We start from the raw sequence: 20,867 nt of genomic DNA, 5'->3' as shown, positions 1-20,867 counted from the left end.
GTGCTTACATTTTAAATACATCAGCGTGTGTTTTTATTATTATTATCATTATTATTATTACCATTGTCTTGTTCTGATTTAAATAAACTCTCCGGGAAGGAAAGTTGATGGGGGACTTTCTTGGTAGAAATCAATAGAAAGACCGAAAACAATCCATCACGTCAAAAACAGGACGTTGTCGCTCACTACAGTACATTCATGCACGTAATAAAGACAAATCATAAGAAAAGAAAAGAAATGAATGCGATCGCTCCTCCTCTGAGCTGACGAATGATCGCCAGTTGTTGGTTGTCAGGGTGGAATCAGGGCAGTGGAGTCAACTCGCCCTGGCCGGAGAGGATCTCTGAAGAATGGGGGAGGAAGGGGGAAGTGTCGGCTGTCATGCCAACGACAGTGCAGCGTGAGCTCTTGATTAAAATGGCAGCATTTGTTTGTGACGCAACTTGTTAACTAAAATGGGAAAAAAAATGTCATCATTTGGAAATTAGAGTGAATGTACTGTGAATTTAGCTTTTTGGATTTTTTTGTGAAACAACTTCATTTTTTGTGAAAGTTTCTGTCTTCACTCAAGCTATTTATTATTTATACTATTATTTTATTTATGGTGAGTCATCAGGATGACGAGAGGAACAGTTAAGGAAGCGTAAATGTTGCAAATTTCTCGTACCGTGTCTAACACCATGAATTACCGACATAGGTGTAATTTTCATTGTATTGTCATTAAAGTTTGGCTGCAAAAATGCAGTTGTGGTGTTTAAAACACCGGTTTTCACAGAACACAGATTTGCTCAGGACACCCCTTAAAAAGGTTTTCTCGCTGTACCGACATGTTTTCATTACACAGGTGTGTGCTGTCCTTTCAACGACTGATGTCTTTCAGCATGCTAGGCTGTTGTCTACGATACGGCGGGAGGGGGGCGGTCGCAGGTCAAGATGCCAATAACCAAGACACCATTGTCGCATAACCCCAAATTTGTAAAAAAAAAAAATGTCGGTAATGACTAAGGGCCAGTGTGCTTCTCTCTTTCCAGTGAAGATGGTAGGCTGCTGTTTGCTTGACAGATTAATGAGGCAAAGGAGAAGTAAGAGTTCAGGTCGGCATGGGGTCATGATGTGTTCAGCATTCTTATTAACCCTGTCCTGATCCACAGGTTTAATATACAGAACCGAGAGCAGGTTCATTTGGGGTTATGTCGGGGCGTGCACAGGCATGTTGCCTGCTCTAATATCTAATTGTGCTTCAGTGTATATGAGGGGAACATGATCTACAGGGCTCTCTAGACCATCCTCACGAGGAAAACAGCAATAACTGTGCGCTGTCTAAATATCCTGTCGCCATCCGCAGGAACAAATAAGTTTTGGATTAAGAACTGCATTGTTTTGATTGCAAAATTGTCATTCAACTGATGTAAAGCAATACTTGTCTATACAGTACATACAATCCTGTGCAAAAGTCTTAGGCCAGTATTAGACATTTTGTTTCAGCCGTTTTTTGTATGCCCTGGTTTTGGTCAAAAATGTTTGTCTTAGTTTTTGTACACTGTCTTGGTTTCCGTACAATATTGCATGTAACAAACTAGTTCATTTGCCCTGTATTGTATCATTCCACAAAATCAAGTGCATAAACAAAGTATCAGTATTAGTGTCTTCATTCATTACAGGTTTGGTGGAAATTGATTTGTATCTTTAGTTCCATCCTGGTACTATTGACTGAAGACTTTGTCTGGAGTTTGACTTTTGAGTAAAGATTTCTTCTCCTCATGGTGTGCCAACATTTAGTCAGAAATATGTCTATTATTCTTTCTTCAGTTATTTATTACATTTTTGTTCAACTTGAAAAAGCTATCCATTTTCTTCCGCTCACACGGGTCCGGGTCGCAGGTGCAGCACTCTCACTAGGGAAGTCCAGGCTTCCTGGTCCTCGGCCACCAGGAGGACACCGAGGCGTTCCCAGGCCAGCTGTGAGACATAATCCATCCAGTGTGTCCTAGGTCTTTCCCGGGGCCTCGTCCCGGTTGGACATACCCGGTACACCTCACCAGAGAGGGGTGCAAGGGAGGCATCCAGATTAGATGCCCGAGCCCCCGTAACTGGCTCCTCTCAATGTGGAGGGGCAGCGGCTCAACTCTGAGCTCCTCCCGGATGACCGAGCTCCTCACCGTATTTTCTCCACGGAGGAAACTCATTAGCTCATGACCATTGGTGAGGACAGGAACATAGATCGACCGGTAAATTGAAAAATGTTCAGTCAAATCACATCAGACAATTCATTGCATTTTATTTCATTTTGTTTTTTTTAGATAGCATTGACAAAAAAATAATGTGGCTACAACTGATGGATAAAGCTATAATGACTTCATCGAATGGCAGACACACTGGACGTGACACAGTAGTCTGTCATTGTGTTCTCCTTTTGTACGTGAGTTGACCTCTATCTGAGCTGTAATGTTCAAGCTGGAATATTTTGCAACAGCATGAATGAAATGATAAGTACTTTGGGTAGGTTGCTTTGAGTCATAAGTAAGTGCCATAAACTTCACCAATAAGTCAATACTCGCAGAAACTCCTATAGAAAATCCTAATAAATCGTCATGACAACACACTGTTTACTATTTCTTTTGGCATCTTGCCTTCATCCAATAGAAGATACACAGCAAAGGTCGACTGAAAGGAGGAGACAGCTCCATTTGATACAGGGCAAAGTTTCCAGCCCAGGTATTGAACTGATGATATTTCAGTTATGTGGTATGCAACCTAATGAGTCCCTTGAGCCGATACCTGCATTTCTTTTTCATCTATTCGAAGCAGGCACATTCAGGATGTCTCTCCATGAAGCAATACCGGAACATTATCCTCGTCAGGGTGAAATAGCCCGTTTGTCCATTCACATACCCTTTGGCAGCCTATTATTCACGGCACTACTGTTGATGTTCTATCAAAAGCAAATAGAGAGTTGCATGAGCTCCTTAGATGTACTGTTATGGATATTATGGTAAATGCAATGAAGACAATAGAAGCAAAGTGGGGCTGCAGCAGACTCGGCTTGAAAGTGTGCACGCAGTGGGATTAATAGCAGCAGGCGACGACTGCGAGGCAAAACCGCCGAGAACATGCTAATCTAATCCTTTGTCATCTATATGTTTGTGTGTGAGCTACAAAGGGGAGAAAAAAGTGACATTTGTGGTGGAGAGTTAACGCTCCAAAAGGGGAGATTAGCCAGTTACACTGCTTAATCTTATTGTCCAGGATAAGAGGATGAGCAGCTCTCGAGAATTTTGCTAACACTCTTGACGGCTCACAGGAATCAATAAGGGGGTATAAGCAGTGTTTATACAGTGATCGATTGTGTTTTTCTATTGTAATCACTTTCTTAAGCATAGAGGCCAGCGTTTGAAAGGCTTTGCTGGCTTTGGACTGCGCGTTAGTTTTTTGTCCCCCCCACCCCTCCTTGACTGACAGCGGCATTATGAGTGTGACAATATGAACCGTAGCACACATTGTACCAAAGGAATATAATTTTGGTTGGTGCATATTTTTCATCCTGCGCAGTCCCCTGTCTGCCTTACATTCTTTAGCACTTTCTCAGAGGAAATGTTTTAAAATGTATCCTGGTGGCATCAAAAGCAAACAGGCTGTGCTTCCCTTGGTAACGACAGGGACACCTTTTATTGTTAGTGTTATCAGAGCCACATCCAGTGGCATTACATCTTTTTTCATATAGCTACGATTTTTTATAAACTTGAATAATGCATTGAGAGTGTACTTAATAAAAAAAAATACAAAACATAAAAAATGAAATAAATAAGTCAAACGCCAAGTGCACTAGTGCCGAGTGAATTAGCTTTGCCAGATCACATGAAATGCTGGACTGTGTGAAGAACAGAAAACCTGTTAGAGAGGCTTCCATATCAGCTGGAAGCAGAATACTTCTCAATCGGGGAAAGAAGTGCAAGGGAAGCAGAAGAAGTCCAAGTCGAAGAAGCATGCTGCTATGCAGTCGACTAGGACTGCAACTAACGTGAAGCTGCTTGTTTCGATTAATCGAGTAATGGGTTAGACCCTCGACGGACCAAATCAATATGAACCAAACACAAACCGTTAGTGGTCTGGACCGCAGCATATCAGAAAAGAGGCAAATATGTTGATCACTGTTTTCCAAAATCAAAGTGGATGCGTGTGAATATCTTGTTTTTCTTAAAACACAAAGATAATAGGTCTGCTTTCATGGATGACTAAGGAAATTGCAAAAAAAAATCCTATTTTAAAGGCTGAAATCAGAGGATATTTACATTTTTAAATAAACAAAAATTAATACCAAAATTGTTGATTAATTGGATTAATTGAATCAATGATTAATTGATTAATTGCTGCAGCTCTAATGTCGAATACATACTGCTGAAACAAGACAATATTTATGCCATTAAATAATACATAATAAAAATATGAAAACTGCCCTTTGCTATGTTTTTTGCTTGAAACGCCAATGTATAGAATGTATAGGCTCTAACAGCAACAGTATCATTGCTTTTTCATTGGAAAAAGCGGGTGTTATGAGGTACTATTTCTATGACCTGTTTAGCCACGGCTCCAAACATGCTGAGACAAAACCATATGGGTGAGGTAAACCACTGCTGGTTCCTCATTGCTTGAGCAGGTTTCTCATTGCAGCAGCAGTGTAACATGTCAGGATGCTGGGCTAGAGACAAATACATGTATAAATACGATGTGCTGACATTCGTTTACCCTTTTGCTTTATGATAGGAATGTTTTAAGGTGAGGTTAGGATCTGACTTTGGTCAAAAACATTTCCAATGTGGTTGTGCTGTTTAAGCGACTATCTGTTTGTACAATTCTGTAGCCCATAGTGCTGAGTGGCCACATTGCCCTTTGATTGGTTGACACATGAAGACACATCTGTTCCATGCAGGAGGCCCTAATTCACTCATTTCACACACCGTTTGAGAGCTCTATTGTGAAAATATGGCATCAAGGAGAAAGAAAACAACAATTCTATGGGTTAAGGAAGGCGGGGTGATGATCGGTGAAGAGTGGTAGATGCATCATATGCATTCTTTCTTTTGGAAAACATGTTTGGGTTTTTTTTTGGCATGCTTTTTTTGGGCTTTTCAATGGACTGATTTTTGAACAGTTTTGTATGTAATTGTACATTGGATCCCTGCACATTTGCGACTCCACAGAAATGTGTGGATTTTTGTTTAGAATATGTATACATTTCTTTTTTCCTGAAAAATAGGCACTTTTTCCGCAGAAAACACATCTCATTCAGCATAAGTCGGTAATGATGTATATATACAGTAAATATATATATATAAATGTATATCTAAATATGTATGTAAAATGTACAGCATACTGTACATGTATCACTGTGCTACAATGTTTTTTTTATGTCTTCATGCTGCACTGATAATGTTCGTTAAGCATTGAGATTTCACGCTTCTTTTGGCGGTCCTTGAACGGACTGTAGTTCTGCGTTGTAAAACCTTTGGCTATGGAAGCACTAGCTTCGACAGTCAATCCGGAACACAAGTATAAATAAATATATGATCAGAAATTGTTACTGGAATTATAACAGGCAAGCAGTATGGATTATGTAAAAGCATCTTGGCGAAACGCCTTCTCTAGCGCTAGCCTGATGACCAGGCTAATGATGGCTACACTGTGACTCTGATTGCGTCTGTTTATGGAGTATTTTAGATTATCATTCATTAGTAGTGAGTATTGGATTTACGTGATTAGTATATGGATTAGTATATGGATTTACTTGATTAGTATATGGATTAGTATATGGATTTACTTGATTTGAATGTGTACATCGGTTCCACATGATAAGAATGTGAATGACTGACAAAATGTAATTCTTCTTCTCAATGAATTGTTACTTGTTGAACCAAAATATTTCAATTATGTTCAAGTGTTTAAAAGAATCAACTTGATTTAACACCAATATGAAAGTGATTTTATCATGTTCAGGATACTTGTGTTAACAATGCAACTCTAAGTTGATTTGTCAATGCTAATGTAATTTAAATGCATTATGTAACTTGAAATAAATTTTATTCTGTCCTTACAACATCTAAACTCAATTTAACTTGATTTGTTAAAGCCAGGCAAATGCCATCCATCCATTGTCTATGCCGCTTATCCTCATTAGGGTCGCGGGGGTATGCCAGAGCCTATCCCAGCTGACTTCGGACAAGTACACCCTGGGCTGGTCGCCAGTCAAGCGCATGTAGACAAACAAGCGTTCATACTCAAAGTTATACTGTGTGGGAGGAAACCGGAGTAGCAGGAGAGATGCCAGGTCTTGCAGCTCTCCTGACTGTGTATCATGGATAGATTTGCCCCCCAATACATCCATTTTCCCTAGCTAGTATGTAGTGATCCTATTGTGAGCAAAATGTATGCAGCATCATACCAGTTGTTCAGTGCAAACTTATGCACATTAATCTAAACTGACAGGGACAGAAGTGATGTACATGGCTTTGATAGATCTGTTGGGAAATCTCCAACGGTCATAATTTGGTTTTTCTACATGTCATCTGTCTCTTGACAAGGTTTCAATATAATGAATTCGTTCATTATCTGTCTGTCACACGTCAACATTGTAAACACAACCATTCCACGGAGAGGGAACAGGTCCTCGAATGATGGAAATCAATTTCCCCGTGATAAAAACAAGGTCAAGGCTGTGTGAGCCATTTTCCTTTTATTAGGAGCAACTGTTGTTCGGTTCTTGGCTGTTTTCGTTTGTAAATCTTTCAGGATGGATACAAAGGAATTTTGGACATGGCTTTAAGGGCAGGGTTGCGCTTATGCGCCACGCTTTTGCTTATTTTCCCCAAAAGCCCACAAGGTAGTCTAAAAGCCTTCATTAAAAAGCCAATGCAGAACAATTTTAGGCCATACAGAAGAAGTGTTCTGGTTCCTTCTCCTTGTTCTAATAGAGTTTCATCAAAATCACCAGTGGGGGTAGACCGATATTAGACCTGATATGCCGAAACTCATTAGATCACAGCCTAGATTCTCATGGGAAGCACACACACATACACACACACACACACACACACACACACACACAATGCTTCCGCTCCACCAGTTTGCAATTTCTTAATTATTACATTATAATGACCCCTTCTCCATCATGAACTCATTACATACGCACAGTCAGGTCAGTGACTGTTGAACTCCACAATTAATGTGCAGCGACCTCCATATCTGCCACTTAACAAGTAGGCAATGAATGAATCTTCTGCATTTGACCTGTCCTCAATAGAGCAGCACCTGAGCCCAGTCTTGGCATGTTGGGCCTTTCAGGAGTGCAGTGGTGTAACAAGAGCTAAGGCTTAAATGTGTATCGCAAAATCAATGAGTGAATGGCTGTGATCTAGGACCTTAATACTGTAGCTAAAGAAGGTTTCTTCCTTCCAAAATTTGTTCTGCATCCAAGGGAACAGGATGCCAACTATGGCTGGCATTGCTGGATCCACATTATAACCATTATAAAATTAGGGATTGTATAATATATTTATAGAGCCTGTGCCAGCTGACGTCAGGCAAGAGGCTGGGTACACCATGGACTGGTTGTCAGTCAATCGCAGGGTGCATACAGACAAACAAGCACCCACACTCATACTGTATTCACACCTATGGACGATTTAGAGAAACCGATTTCCGTAATTTCCGGACTATTGAGCACACCTGAATATAAGATGCTAAATTTAAAGAGAAAAACCAATTTGTACATATTTAGGCCGTAGGTGTCCACATTGTAACATGGGATATTTAGTCCACAGAAAGATGTTACACTGAAAGATTTTTTAACCATCCATCCATTCATCTTCTTTGGCTTATCCGAGGTTGGGTCGCGAGGGCAGCAGCCTAAGTCAGGGAAGCCCACATTTCCCTCTCCCCGGCTACTTTGTCCAGCTCCTCCCGTCAGATCCAGACACGTCCTCAGGCCAGTTGAGAGACATAGTCTCTCCAACATGTCCTGGGCCTGCTACCAGTCGGACGTGCCCTGAACACCTCCCCAGGGAGGCGTCCGGGAGAGCTTGTGGAGCAGCAGTTGTACGACAGTGCTTCTGACCTTATCTCTAAGGTAGAGCCCAGCTACCCTATGCCGAAAACTCATTTTGGCTGCTTGTACCCGCAATCATGTCCATCCGGTCACTACTCAAAACTCATGACCATAGGTAAGGCGAGGAATGTAGAACGACCAGTAAATTGAGAGCTTTGCTTTTCGGCTCGGCTCCCTCTTCACCACAACGGGCCGATGCAGAGTCACTGCCGCACCAATATTGCCTGTCAATCTTGCGTTCCACATTTTTAAAAAATATTTAATGAAATAAATGTGTTTTCCCAAACAGTGCCGAACATTGCTTGTAACACGGCTGGCTAAACAGTAGCCTACCAGAAAGGTGCACTAAAACCACTAAAGTAGTCATTTTCATAATTCCTTAGTCACACACACACACACACTTTGTCAGTCTCTCTTTCTCTTTCGTTGTCGCTCTGTGTCGCTTTCATATGGAGGCAAGTAGTCCGGCTTTTCAAAACCACTTGGTGATTGTGGATTTTTTTACACCGCTCCATGCTGTCAGGATCCACTGGCAAACTTGAACAAAAGTTGCTCTTCGCATGCGGCCCGTTTTGGTAAATGATTTCTCGCTGCTAGTCCTCCAAGCCTTGAGTTAAATGCATGATTCACGCTGATGTCGAGTGGCTGCAAATGACAGCCTGATCGATTTCCTTTAACTTGAAAGCTGCATCATATGCATTAGTTTGTGTGTTTGCCATGCTGTGTGCGCACGAAGCGCAAAATGACTGTTATGAAGTGTATGAGATCTCACAAGATTAGAACGTGACCATAAATTAGCCGCATCATTCTTTACGCCGCAGGGTTCAAAGGGTGAGAAAAAAGTAGCGGCTTACAGACCGGAAATTATGGTAGCACGGTTGTTTTTGGGATGTTGGAGGAAGCTTGAGTATCTGGAGAAAACAGAAATGTTCCAACAGAGATTTGAACCCAGAGGCTGTCACAGCTGGACAAAGTGAACTACAAATAATTAAAACAGCTGCAATTGCAAATTTAAATTACCCATATAATCACAGAGAGGCACCCAGAAAGCAAACAAACCAAAAAAACAAAACAAAACAGTGATTTCATTCATGGTCTTTACTAAGATAAAGCTGCGAGTCAATCAGCTTAAATCACCGTGAAGACCGCAAACGTCCATTGTTTTCCAGTTTGAAGCATAAACTATTCAAAATGTTTAAGGTACTGTAGCTTAGATCAATGGGTATTAATTACCCTGAAATTATTATAATTTTTAAAATTTACTACTAATGAGTTGTTAGCCCACAGATAAAAAACAGTTAGTACTTTACGTACTTTCGTTCTGTCTTTTCGCTCTTCTCTGTGGATTCCCAGTTTGCATGCGCCGTCGCTAATGTGTGGTGAAGGTAAACTCGATTCCTTCGACTGACTCGACTTATGGGCCACTCACTGAAATGAATCGTGTCCTGGATTCGCTCGTCACCAGTTGCAGCCGTAACCCACGGCAAGATGAAACTAAACTCTGAAAGCCCGACGTTATTTCCTGTCTATCCTGTCTACTATATTGGGAAATACAAGTGTAAATGTCATTATAGGTGTAGTATTTCATGTCTAGAGGGCTCTAAAAATATTAAAACCCGTATTTAGAAGGTCATTTTGCTATGGTCTAACTACAAAAATATTCAATTTCCAAATGAAGAATCCCACTTTTCAGAAATGCACTTGTCGCAGTCGGGTGTGGAACAAATTAACCGCAATAAGCAAGCAAATGCTGAAAATGAAGGGAAGGTTAAAAAAAAAACATTTCCTATTGTATGTTAGCAGGTGGCTCGCAGTAGTTTGACAGTCCATAGTCACGTCTATTTCGATGACAGCTGAGGCAAATGAGCAGACTACCATTATTTTTGTCTTTTTAGCAACAGTTTTGTACCTCTGCAAATTGCTATCATGAAGATTTCAATGGGTGATTGAAATGATTTCAAAGGCCGTTGAAAGCAGGCTGAAAAGAAAATGATAATTAAGAATGTTACATTTCAAACATCTCCAACAAACCATTTCAACTAACAGGACAATGAGGCTTGCAACGTTATGGCTTGGGCTATGAAAAAGACCTTGTGAGGTGTAGACAAAGATGGCAATAAGTCTGAGTAAAATTGTTGTGTTCTGGGAGGAAAGCACATTTTGTAAAAGTACAAAACACTTGAAGATTTGTTCAGTGAGAACATAAGATGCAAAGGCTGCTGTCAAATTTCTAGATGAAGCAGCTGTTGGTAGCTTATGTAATTTGTGCATGATGTCTTCATGCAGGTTATATAATTAAGCATATTCGCCTTCTTGGAACACATTTTCAGACAGATGCTCTGATTCTCTTTGTTTCTGTCTGACCTGCTTCTGGCATGCTTATGGACACTTGTGCGGTGTGTACGAGTAACTCCTAATACGATAATATCATGTAAATCACATTATACGATGGAAGAACTCCATGAGCAAAACATCATGATGTCTTTGTAATTAAGTAAATATTCTGAGCTCCTGTTTCGATGCCAGTTTTCTACTCTATTAAGCAGGAATTGTGTTTGGGTATACTTCCCATAACTGATGTCTTCTTCTTTAAGCCACAAACTAGGTGAGATTGAATCAACCGTGCCTCTACAGCCTGCAGCCAAGTGGTGCGCTCTGTTGTGCCTCATTTGTTTCAACATGCGATCAATCAATAATCAGTTACACACAAATGACCGGATTTTTTGTAATGATCGATGAATCAGTAGCGACCCAAGGCGATATTGCTATTTGACCCTGGTACATCCATACTGTGCCAATACAGTGGAACCTCGGTTAGCGTCATTAATCCGTTCCGTAACGTCAGACTCAAACCGAAACCTACGCTAACTGAATACATTTTTTCCATAAGAAATACAGTGGAACCCCAGTTATCCTACGTTCCGGTTGCTGTGTTTGTGGGAAAATTTACGGCAAAGTTTGACCTCGGTTTGTGTACATTTTCGGGTGAGCATACATGTGGTGCGCTTCTAATATGAATTCATTCCAACTGTGTTCGTAATGTATTGTTTTATCACAAAACATCTGTGTTAGCAGCCTATGAGCTTGCTAATAAACCGAAACGAGAACCGGAAGTTAGCTCAATCACCCGTCTATGATGTCATTCGTGGATGACTCTGTCGTTCTTTGCTAACTAACACAGTCTCTGCTTTTTTCATTGATCACGGCTGCAAAATAACCCACAATGGAGCCAAAGAAAGTTGTAAGTGCCAGAATTTTGATAGAGGGTGAGAAACACCACTGAATTCAAGATAAACACACACTGTGTGGATCTCGCTGCCACATTGGCGTCTATGTCAATAATTACGTCTTAAATCATGGTAAAAGTGACATTTAAATGTTCATTTATACCTTTCATTCATCATGCAAACGCATCTTGAATTGTTCACTGCATGTAAAACTATAATTGTAATTGTAAAACTATATAAATGTGTTTTGTGTTGACATTTTTGGCTGTTTGGAAGAGATGAAGTGACCCATTAACTGACCCATTGTAATGCAAACCCAATTAATCCGTTACACCCTAAAATGTAATAAGAAAACACTTTTAATAGAAAATAATTTTAGTTTTACATGCTGAGAACAATTCAAAATGCATATAAATACATTTACATGTAATGTCACTTTTACTGTGATTGTTGACAAAGACGGCGATGACGAGCAGCAAAGAAGAAATAGCCACATGAATGACACTTTCACACTTGGCTGCGAGTTGTTTCTTGACTTCCGCAGTGTTACTCACCTTCTTTATCAAAATCCTGGCACTTGCAGCTTTCTATTTTGCAGCCATGATCAGTACGAACAGAAAGAAAAGAAACTTGTGGTGTAACTGTGTTGGTTAGCAAAGAACTACAGTGTCAACTGGCGATGATGTCATAGACAGGCGACAGAGGTGCATGACAATCCCTTCCGTTTCTGGTTCCCCATTTAGAGCATGCTAACAAGCGAACGTTTTATGATAACGATACGTTAGGAACACAGTTGGAGTCACGCAGCACAAGACGTGCCAAATTGTACGCGAACCGCAGCAACATCTTTAAGTACACTTTTGACATGAGCTGAAAAACACGCTACACTAACGGAGATTCCACTGTACATGCTGATATTTTGCCCACTCCTAGTGTGCGTGATCCACGGGAACCCATTCATAGCGCATAAAACAAGCGTAAAAACTGATGTCAGACATCCAACTACACTGTCAAAAGCATTCAGGCAGAGCTGAGACATTGAAGCGTCTTCACTATAAAGTCCCACATACGAAGTTCAAAAAGTATCCACCTTCTGAGATTTCGGCCAAACAAACACACCTCTCACTCCTCGCAGGTTGATTCACTCTCTTGGAATATGTGTCGGCCTTTTGATGTATCATTGTTGTCAGTGCTCACAAAATCACTGCGGAATGAAAGCAAAACCACCCCTGGGTCTCCGAAAAAAAAATAAGAGGAGCCGCCTTTTCTTTTCAGTACCTTTCTCAAAGGCCACAAGATGTTAAGAACGAGAGAAGACATTGTGTTTAGTTCAACAGGGCTGTTGTATTTCGCTGACACTCTTTTATCTTCCTTTTGTCTGTCTTACAGTCAGGTTCTTTATTTATTTTGGTATGACAGTTTGAAATGTATCATGCAGTAATTGAATGGGTGTCTTTTTTTCCTTTTGAAAGGATTCCTTTACCCTGTTTGTTTGTGCTCTAACACCTTACTATCCGCCAAAACACATGATTTTCTACATCGTAAAAGCGCCTATGATTCACACACATTGTCACGGCTCACTGCATAGCTTTTACACTGCATAACCCTTCTTAACTGTCGTCCATTTCAGCTGCCTTCCTGGTCCTCTAGCTTGAGGCCAGTGAATGTATTGAATTTTATGGTAATTGTGCAGGATAAAGGCCACAGTTTTGTTTCCAATGAGACATGGGAGAAGCAGGCTGACCTCTAAAACCTGTGAGCTGCACACATTCGATGCACAGGTTGATAACGAGGCAGGGGACTGAAACTACCGCCATCTATTGGGGCCACATGCCACTGCGAGTGGGCAAGAAAAAAACAAGGGGTGGACACAGGGTGGACAAAATGTATAAATGAAAAGATCTACTGATAGAATAAACAGCAAAAAAAATATTGATCGGGGCGATAAATAGAAAGTTGCGAGCAGCGTCTTTTGTCAGGCTGTCTGTTACAGATAATTGACTTGCCTTTAATTGCACATCATGAGAGTAAACGACATAATCACTGCAGTCACTGCCTTTGAGCGCAGAATGTTGTCGGCTCAGAGAGGCTGTCCTACTGCAGCTCTCCATTAATTCAAGTTTCTGCCCCAGAGAATGGTAAAAAAAAAAAAAAAAAAAAAAGTGATTTGGACTTCCAATGAAGCAAGGTCACTGTCCACACATAAGTGTGTAATCTCGAGGAAGCCTTAGGCATACCTGCACAGAGTTATACACATTTAGAAGATGATAATGCTCACTTTTGATTGACACTGCCAAGGTGGTGTTAACTTAACAATGCAGTCATCTGAAAAAAAATAGCACACCCCAGGGGGTGGCATGGCCACAGTCAACTAAAATGTCCTTGCATGGGCACGGGTGCGACTTTGCCATCACTCATTGACCATTTGTCTAATTACAGTTTTCACATTTAGAAGTGAACTGTGTGTGTGCACTAGTGTGCACTCGCGCACGTTACAATTGCATTAAAATTTCCCTACAATGCGTAACCTTCTGTACGCTACACTTCTCCACGCCCTTTCACTTCCTCCTTGCTGTCAAGGGTATATATATGTACATGCAAAAGATCCATGCCGAGCTTTAATCAAATGCACTTCTGCCACCTTGTGGCCGTTTTTATGGCTTAAAACTGCTCGAACAGTGACATATTTTAGCGTGCATTTGCGTCATCGCCTACTAGAAGACGTATAAATACGTTTTTGGGGCAGGGGTCGCATAAATACGTCTTTGGGATCGGGCATTCCAGTTCATAAAATCTTACAAGTGAGTTAAAGATTAAAACTTTAAAAGGTTTAGACGCTGTGTAATGTTTTGCAGCTCCAGACTATTTTTCTTTACTGGAAGAGGAGGCAAAATGGCTTTTTTGATGGTAGAGGTTGCCGACCCCTGCCCCACAAAGCAAATGGTCCTGTCTGCCTTTCCAGAAATGGACTTGTAGGATTCTTAATGAATCGGAAAGAAGCCTGTTAAATTAGGGATGGGCATAATAATTGATTAGGCGAGTCATTGATTCTTTTGAATTTTGTAAATGTGTGAAATTGGTTGTTGACTCATCGCGTCCTCCAGCAGTTCAGGCAAAGTGGAATGCAATACAGCCGCTTTTGATTCCATCTTAACCATAGCATTTCATGTTTCCTTTTTTAAAAGGAGGGAAGAAAAATAACGATTGAGAAAATAAAAAATAAAAGAAATGTAGAAAAAGATGTCCCTTAGTCTCTGCTTTCCAGTATTAATAAAGAAGTCACATTGAGAGAATATGAATGAACTGCTTAATTGATCTTTAATTTTCTCCGTAGTCAATAAAGGAAATTTAGTAAAAGGCTGATCCCCATGCAATAACAAATGGACAAACACAATAATGGCACACCACTTGTTTTTGCATTTGGACACACAATGGAGAGCACACCCACCCCCACCCCCACCCCCACCCCCTACTGATGTCCCCGCCATCTTATCTCATCTTATGTTATATTATGTTGGATGCATGCTATCATGCGCACAACACAAATTGTTTTTGTTAGCGGTTCAACCTTGGCGCAGAGGTGTGCTCTTCTCTGAGGGCTATTCAGGTGGATTTCATGCAACTCTTGTATTTCTGCACTAGAGAATTTATGCAGTGCTCCATTGAAATGGCCCTCACATTTGTTGTGTCATGGAGAACAAGACAGGAAGAATTTTGCCTCAAAGGGATTGCATATTCAACTTTTCTTAAAGGATTTCTATGATAAAACATAATCTGTTGAACTTTTACCATTAGAAAGTCATATCTCTTTGATCCCTAGTGACTATTTTTGCCATGAAGTCTCCTTTAAATATTACAGAGATAAAACCTTAAATCGTCGACGCCATTCAAGTGTCCTTAAAATAACAATCTCAGGGTTTCTGGAGGTCAAAAGTAAATACAGGTGGTCCTCGGTTCGGTTTGCGGTGTTCCGTGTTACTGCACTTGGTGCGCTCCCATAAATGAATTCAAAACTTAAATTCGGGCTATAAACAACACAAGACTAGCCACACTTGTCTCAATCGCTTGACTGTCGCGACCATCGTTAAGGATAAACATCATAGTGTAACGTCTACCCGGACTTTGTAAGGATGACGAGGAGGTGGTCAATAAACTTTTTTTTCTTTTTGCAAAAAAAAAACTACTGTCGGCCGAAGCACGCCAAAACAACATCAGAAAACTCAGCTGTCCTCCTCCCGCACCCACTAACACGATCAACCCACAGTACATTATTAATCAGGAAATTATTCCACACAATCAACCACATTTTTACCAATCAATACATTTATTATTATGCCCACCCCTACTTAAAATATATTATAGTATTTGTCAGCCTTTGTAGCTCTTTTCTCTTGGTCTCCTCCACCAGAGCGGAGCCATAAACCAGGCTCTTTGAAGTGAGGCTTGCATCTGAAGTGTGTAAAAACACAGTCTATGGAGTTGTGGGGGATTAAAATGCAGGCTTGGACAAAACATGTTCAAGGAAAACCTTGGATCACCCCACAACTATCCCCCCCGCCCGCTTCACTTGGGTTCTCTCCAGCCTTGTTTCATTGTGGGACAACTAGATAACAAATATCTTGGGACAGACATGCGCATTAAGTAAAATATAGCGACTCTTTAATCAAGGCAAAGATGTATCTCCATATTTCATTTGTTTAAAAAAAAGTATGTCCTTTAAAACACTTTGATCTTAATGTTTTCAATGCAATCCCTGTGACCTACTTTTATACCGTTGTGCTTTAAAACAGTTGTGCTTTTCAACAGTTCTAGCAAATCAGCGTGGGATTGTAAATGACACCTGATGGGCTGCTCGATTCAGACACGTTCCTTTGTATTCATTGTTTTTCTGCTTGTATTTCTTTTTTGGCTTTGATAATCTCTGCAAGGGGAGGTTCCACACTGATTCTTTTCCCCAAATATTGTGATTCTGTGTGGGTGAGAGAATGGATTTTGGTGAGACAGTTTCATATATACTGTAGAGGCTGAAGTGAAAATATGCATGTCCTTAGTTGTTCCATCAAAAGACAATATATCATCCACAGTGTGGCGCAGAAGTTACTTTGTGGACTGTTTCGTCCCAAAAATGGACATACCGTACCTCAGTTTGCGTACACCCCAGTTAGCGTGTTTTTCGGTTAAAGTTGAAAATGTACGCAAAAATTCTGCCTCGGTGTGCATACATCTTCTGGTTAGCGTCCAACATTATAATTACACTGCGTAAGTCAACTGTGTTCTTGATGTATTTTTATCACAAAATGTCCTTGTTAGCAGCCTATTAACTTGCTAATACATGGAAACAGAAACCAGAAGTCATCTCCGTCGCCCGTCTATCACGTCATCAGCGGTTGACTCTGTCGTTCTTTGCCAACTGACACAGTTACGCCACAAGTCTCAAAAATGTTAACACAAAACATATGTTTATAGTAACAGAACATTTAAAGTTACTTTTCAAGAAGTAACTCATAGCAAAACATGCAGGTGGTGTCCGTGTTGATCTAGCTGCCACATTGCCGTATTTTTATCAACAATTACATCTTCAGTGACGGTAAAAGTAAAGTTAATGTTCATTTATCCCTTAATTTCGGCCATTATATGCATTATGAATTGTTTTCTGCATGTAAAACTATAAAAATGTATTTTGTGTCAACATTTTTGGTTTTCTGGAACAGACTCATTGGATTTACATTATTTCTTAGGGGAAACTTTGATTCAGTTAGAGTACATTTAGGTTAGAGTTGGACCTTCTGGAAAGGATTAATGATGCTAATCAAGGTTCCACTGTACTAAATTACTGTCAATGACATCCAAGTCACCCAAACAAAGTACATGTGAATTTGTGCTATAGTTAAAATGGTCACTAAAGGGGGTTGCCATTGTTTTGCCTATGCCACTTTGTCATTAACAAGCCTTTTGTTGTAACAATTGATGCTGTTGTTGACTTTAGAGGACAATCAGAATCATTACCCTCAAGGTCTCATTCATTTTTCTTTTTTACAATATTCACATTTAAACCAATTATTTTTGTCCTTCCCTTTCCTTTATGTCTTTCTCTTAGCTTTTCACTCAATTTCCCTTGTTTCATTTATTCAGCTAACCTCTTTCTCTTATCTTTTCTTGTTGCGTTCCACTTAATCCGTTATCATATTTTTGCCCCTCTGTTCACCTCATCTATTTCCTTGTTATTTCCTCTGCCCATTTTGATTCTCACCTTATTTCTACCTCATTATCCTTTTTCATTTTTGCCTTTACATTTAATACCTATTTTCCCCTTGTCACCCCCATTTCCACTCATTGCCCTCCTTTTTTTTAATCTAAATTCACTACTGACTCCTGGCTTTTTTCATCTTGCACACATCCAGAGGGGAGTCGGTGGGCTACCAGCGAGTGTTGCAGGTGGATCTGGAGGTGAACGGGCTGATGGCGCCTGAGGGTGGCAGAGAGGTGACTTGGCAGGTGGAGTATCCGCTCACCCGCACCCTGACCAGTGAGGTGCAGACCCTCATCCGCCTGGCACCGCAGGACCTTGGTGGCATCGTGCCACTAGCAATGGTGAGTGATTCAACCTTGGAAGTAGTGAACGTGTTTGTGTGCAAACATCCTTTTAGTTGCATCATATCTAAAGTAGCATCATATCTAAATCAGCAGCATAAAGCGCAACATAAACATCACTCGATGTCAGTGGAAGAAAGAGGGTTAGGCAAGCGGGAGCGGTCAGCCGGGGCACAAGATTTTGAGGGACAGAGGAAGAAAAATGTACACAGTAATCCCTCTTTTATCGCGGTTAATTGGTTCTAGACCCGATCGTGATCAGTGAATTTACAGGACGTAGGATTCCTTATTTATAAATAATTTATACATTTTTGTAATTGTAGCATAGAAAACCTGTTTAAGACCTTCTAACAATGCTTTTTAACATTATTAGAGCCCTTCACACATGAAATAACATCCCTATAGTCACCTTTCAACTCCTATTACTCAATATAGTAGACATTATAAGAGTAAATGAGCCATTTAAGACATAAATAAGACTCGTTCTCGTGTGTGTTGCTGTAAATTTGTTCCCTAGGGTAGATGAGTAGAGGGCAGACAGGAAGTGATGTCATGGGTTCAGAGTTGAGTTTTAGCTTGGCAAGAATTACAGCCGCAACGGTAGCCCGTGTTACGGATTATTGTGCCTGTTGCCAGATCATTCAAACCTGCAATAAAGGCCTGTTGTTCCGGCGATGAAGTCTGGTTCTTGTGTGTCTCACCGACCAATACAGTAACACTGCTGACACCTGAGGAGGAGCTCGGTCATCTGGGATGGGCTCAGAGTAGAGCCGCTACCCTGCCGCTGCTCCTCCGGATCGAGAGGAGCCAGTTGAGGTGGCTCGGGCATCTAATCTGCATGCCTCGCCGACGCCTCCCTAGTGAGGTGTTCCGGGCATGCCCAGCTGGGAGAAGGCCCCGGGGGCAGACCTAGGACACGCTGGAGGGATTATTTCTCACAGCTCACCTGGGAACACCTTGGTGTCTGCCCGGTGGAACTGGAAGGGGTGGCTGCATCCCGGGAAGTCTGGACTTCCCTACTGAGACTGCTTCCCCAGCGACCCGGACCCAGTTAAGCGGAAGAAAATGGATGGATGGATGGATGTTGACACCTAGTGACCAGTGTAGAATACTGCACATCCTCACACCGTCTTTGAATATGTCTTCAGATTGCCTTATATTTGTATTTGAGTTCATTTATCCATTTTCCATCCATACATTTTCTATGGCGCTTGTCCTCACTAGGGTCGCGGGGATATGTTGGCGCCTATCATTTAACCATTTTTATGTTTCAAAATGCTTAATTTAGGCAAAAAATACAAAATGTGCTCAAATATGCATTTTGTTTTACTGATAATGTCAATTTAATGTTAATTATTATTAATATATTTTTGAAAAAACATAACAGAGTGAAGCCGTGAAATTCGACACGCCAAGTGACGAGGGATTACTGGAGTTAGGGATGAGCATTGTACTACATTTAATTGATCAAATAATCAATAGAATTAGTAATTTTATTGTTATTTTGGGTGGGGTTGGGGGGGAGTGAGCTATGCTGTCGCTAAGGCCATGTTGCTCTTCTTCAGACGGGAAACTGGTTGAGCCTAAATCAACAGCGCACCTGCTGGTTCCAGCCAAGTAGTGCACTCCATTTTGCCGCAGTTGCTTTATGATGCAATTAATCAACTAGTAAATCAATTTATCTTTAATGACTGATTAATCAATTACTGTGCCCATTCCTGGTAGTTTAAAAAAATCAGACGTGCTTGATGTCAAATTATTTCGTTATAATGAAGTGATTAAAAGGTATGTCCCGATACGGTTTCCATATAGTGGCTAATGTCACTCAAGAGAAAGCTCCTTCTATATGTTGCGGTGTTATATGTGTTGCATTGCTGTGATGAGCCGGTGAATATCAAGTTCGGAAAAAAGTTTGATGAAACTTGGTGTCCACGACTGACATCAATCATCCCCTTAGCTACACTTGTGTGTAGACATCAAGCGTCACGGGCACTCAGCAGGACCTCTCTCGCTCCAGAAGGCCAGACACCTTGTTCAATAAAATTCTCATCACTTTGTGACTGCTTCTGGCTTCATTTTAGCACACACCTGATTGCCAAAGTCAGGACTCAAGTCTTTAAAGGTTGCTGTCGCAATCAAGGCAGTTGCTATAAATCTCTCCAACTGACATTAACCAGTTACTACTGTATGTTAAAGGTTTTAAAGGGTTGAGGGTAAAAAGAGTGCGTGTCCTGAGACGGCGTAGAGAAGGAGTGTAAAGACTGACGCTGACAGAGGGCAAAGGATTTAACAACACGCTTGTTATCGTGGCTGTTGTTTGCATTGGTGTAGAGAGCTGATGGCTGGTTCTCATATCCTGCCCCTTTCGTTTAGTCAGTTAAGGTAACAAAAATGAGAAATGACTCAGTATAACACAGTCCAGTTTTAGTCAAGTATTTAAACATTCTGTTTAAACTTGTTTTTGGCTTCAAAGGTTTGAACTTTTAAATGTTGATTGGTGTTTGATTTGGTTTAGGTTTTATGCCCTTTCTGACGCAACCTTCCTATGTATCCGGGCTTGGGGCCGCCACTGGACATTTGATACGACTGGGTGGCTGGGACTCAAACCCACGCCTGTCTGCACGCAAGTCATCAGTGTGTACCACTACACCACTAGGGCCAAAAGGAATATTTAATATTTCAGAATATTAAATTGAACGTCATCTTCAAACCGGACGGAAAAAAATTAGAAGTGCTTTCATCATGAAATTGAATTTTATACAGTAAGACTTCAAGAAAAGAATGAATACTGTGTTTAGAAACTCGACATTTAAGAACCTAATAACTCTGCATGACTTGTCAGATGGAGACTTTTTGTCATTCCTTATTAATTATGTTTTAAATAATAATACTCTGTTTTTTTCCTTGATACCCAAAACTAACTTTTGAATGAAGTTGTCCATGCAGAAAGA

The 20,867-nt window shown here is 40.7% G+C and overlaps 1 protein-coding gene across 2 annotated transcripts in view; it reads left to right on the top strand.

Annotated features, from left to right (window-relative positions):
* Nucleotides 1–20,867, top strand: part of si:dkey-112m2.1 (transmembrane protein 132C) — a 164,042-nt gene that overhangs the window by 114,038 nt on the left and 29,137 nt on the right. For both annotated transcript variants that reach the window (XM_054756660.1, XM_054756659.1), the window contains one exon: nt 17,727–17,916. In XM_054756660.1, the coding sequence (XP_054612635.1) occupies nt 17,727–17,916 (190 nt within the window). The remainder of the gene's footprint in view (nt 1–17,726; nt 17,917–20,867) is intronic.

The sequence above is a fragment of the Dunckerocampus dactyliophorus genome, chromosome 17 (genome assembly GCF_027744805.1).
Source record: "Dunckerocampus dactyliophorus isolate RoL2022-P2 chromosome 17, RoL_Ddac_1.1, whole genome shotgun sequence".
Lineage (NCBI taxonomy): Eukaryota > Metazoa > Chordata > Actinopteri > Syngnathiformes > Syngnathidae > Dunckerocampus > Dunckerocampus dactyliophorus.
This window is presented reverse-complemented; position numbering and strand designations above follow the sequence as displayed.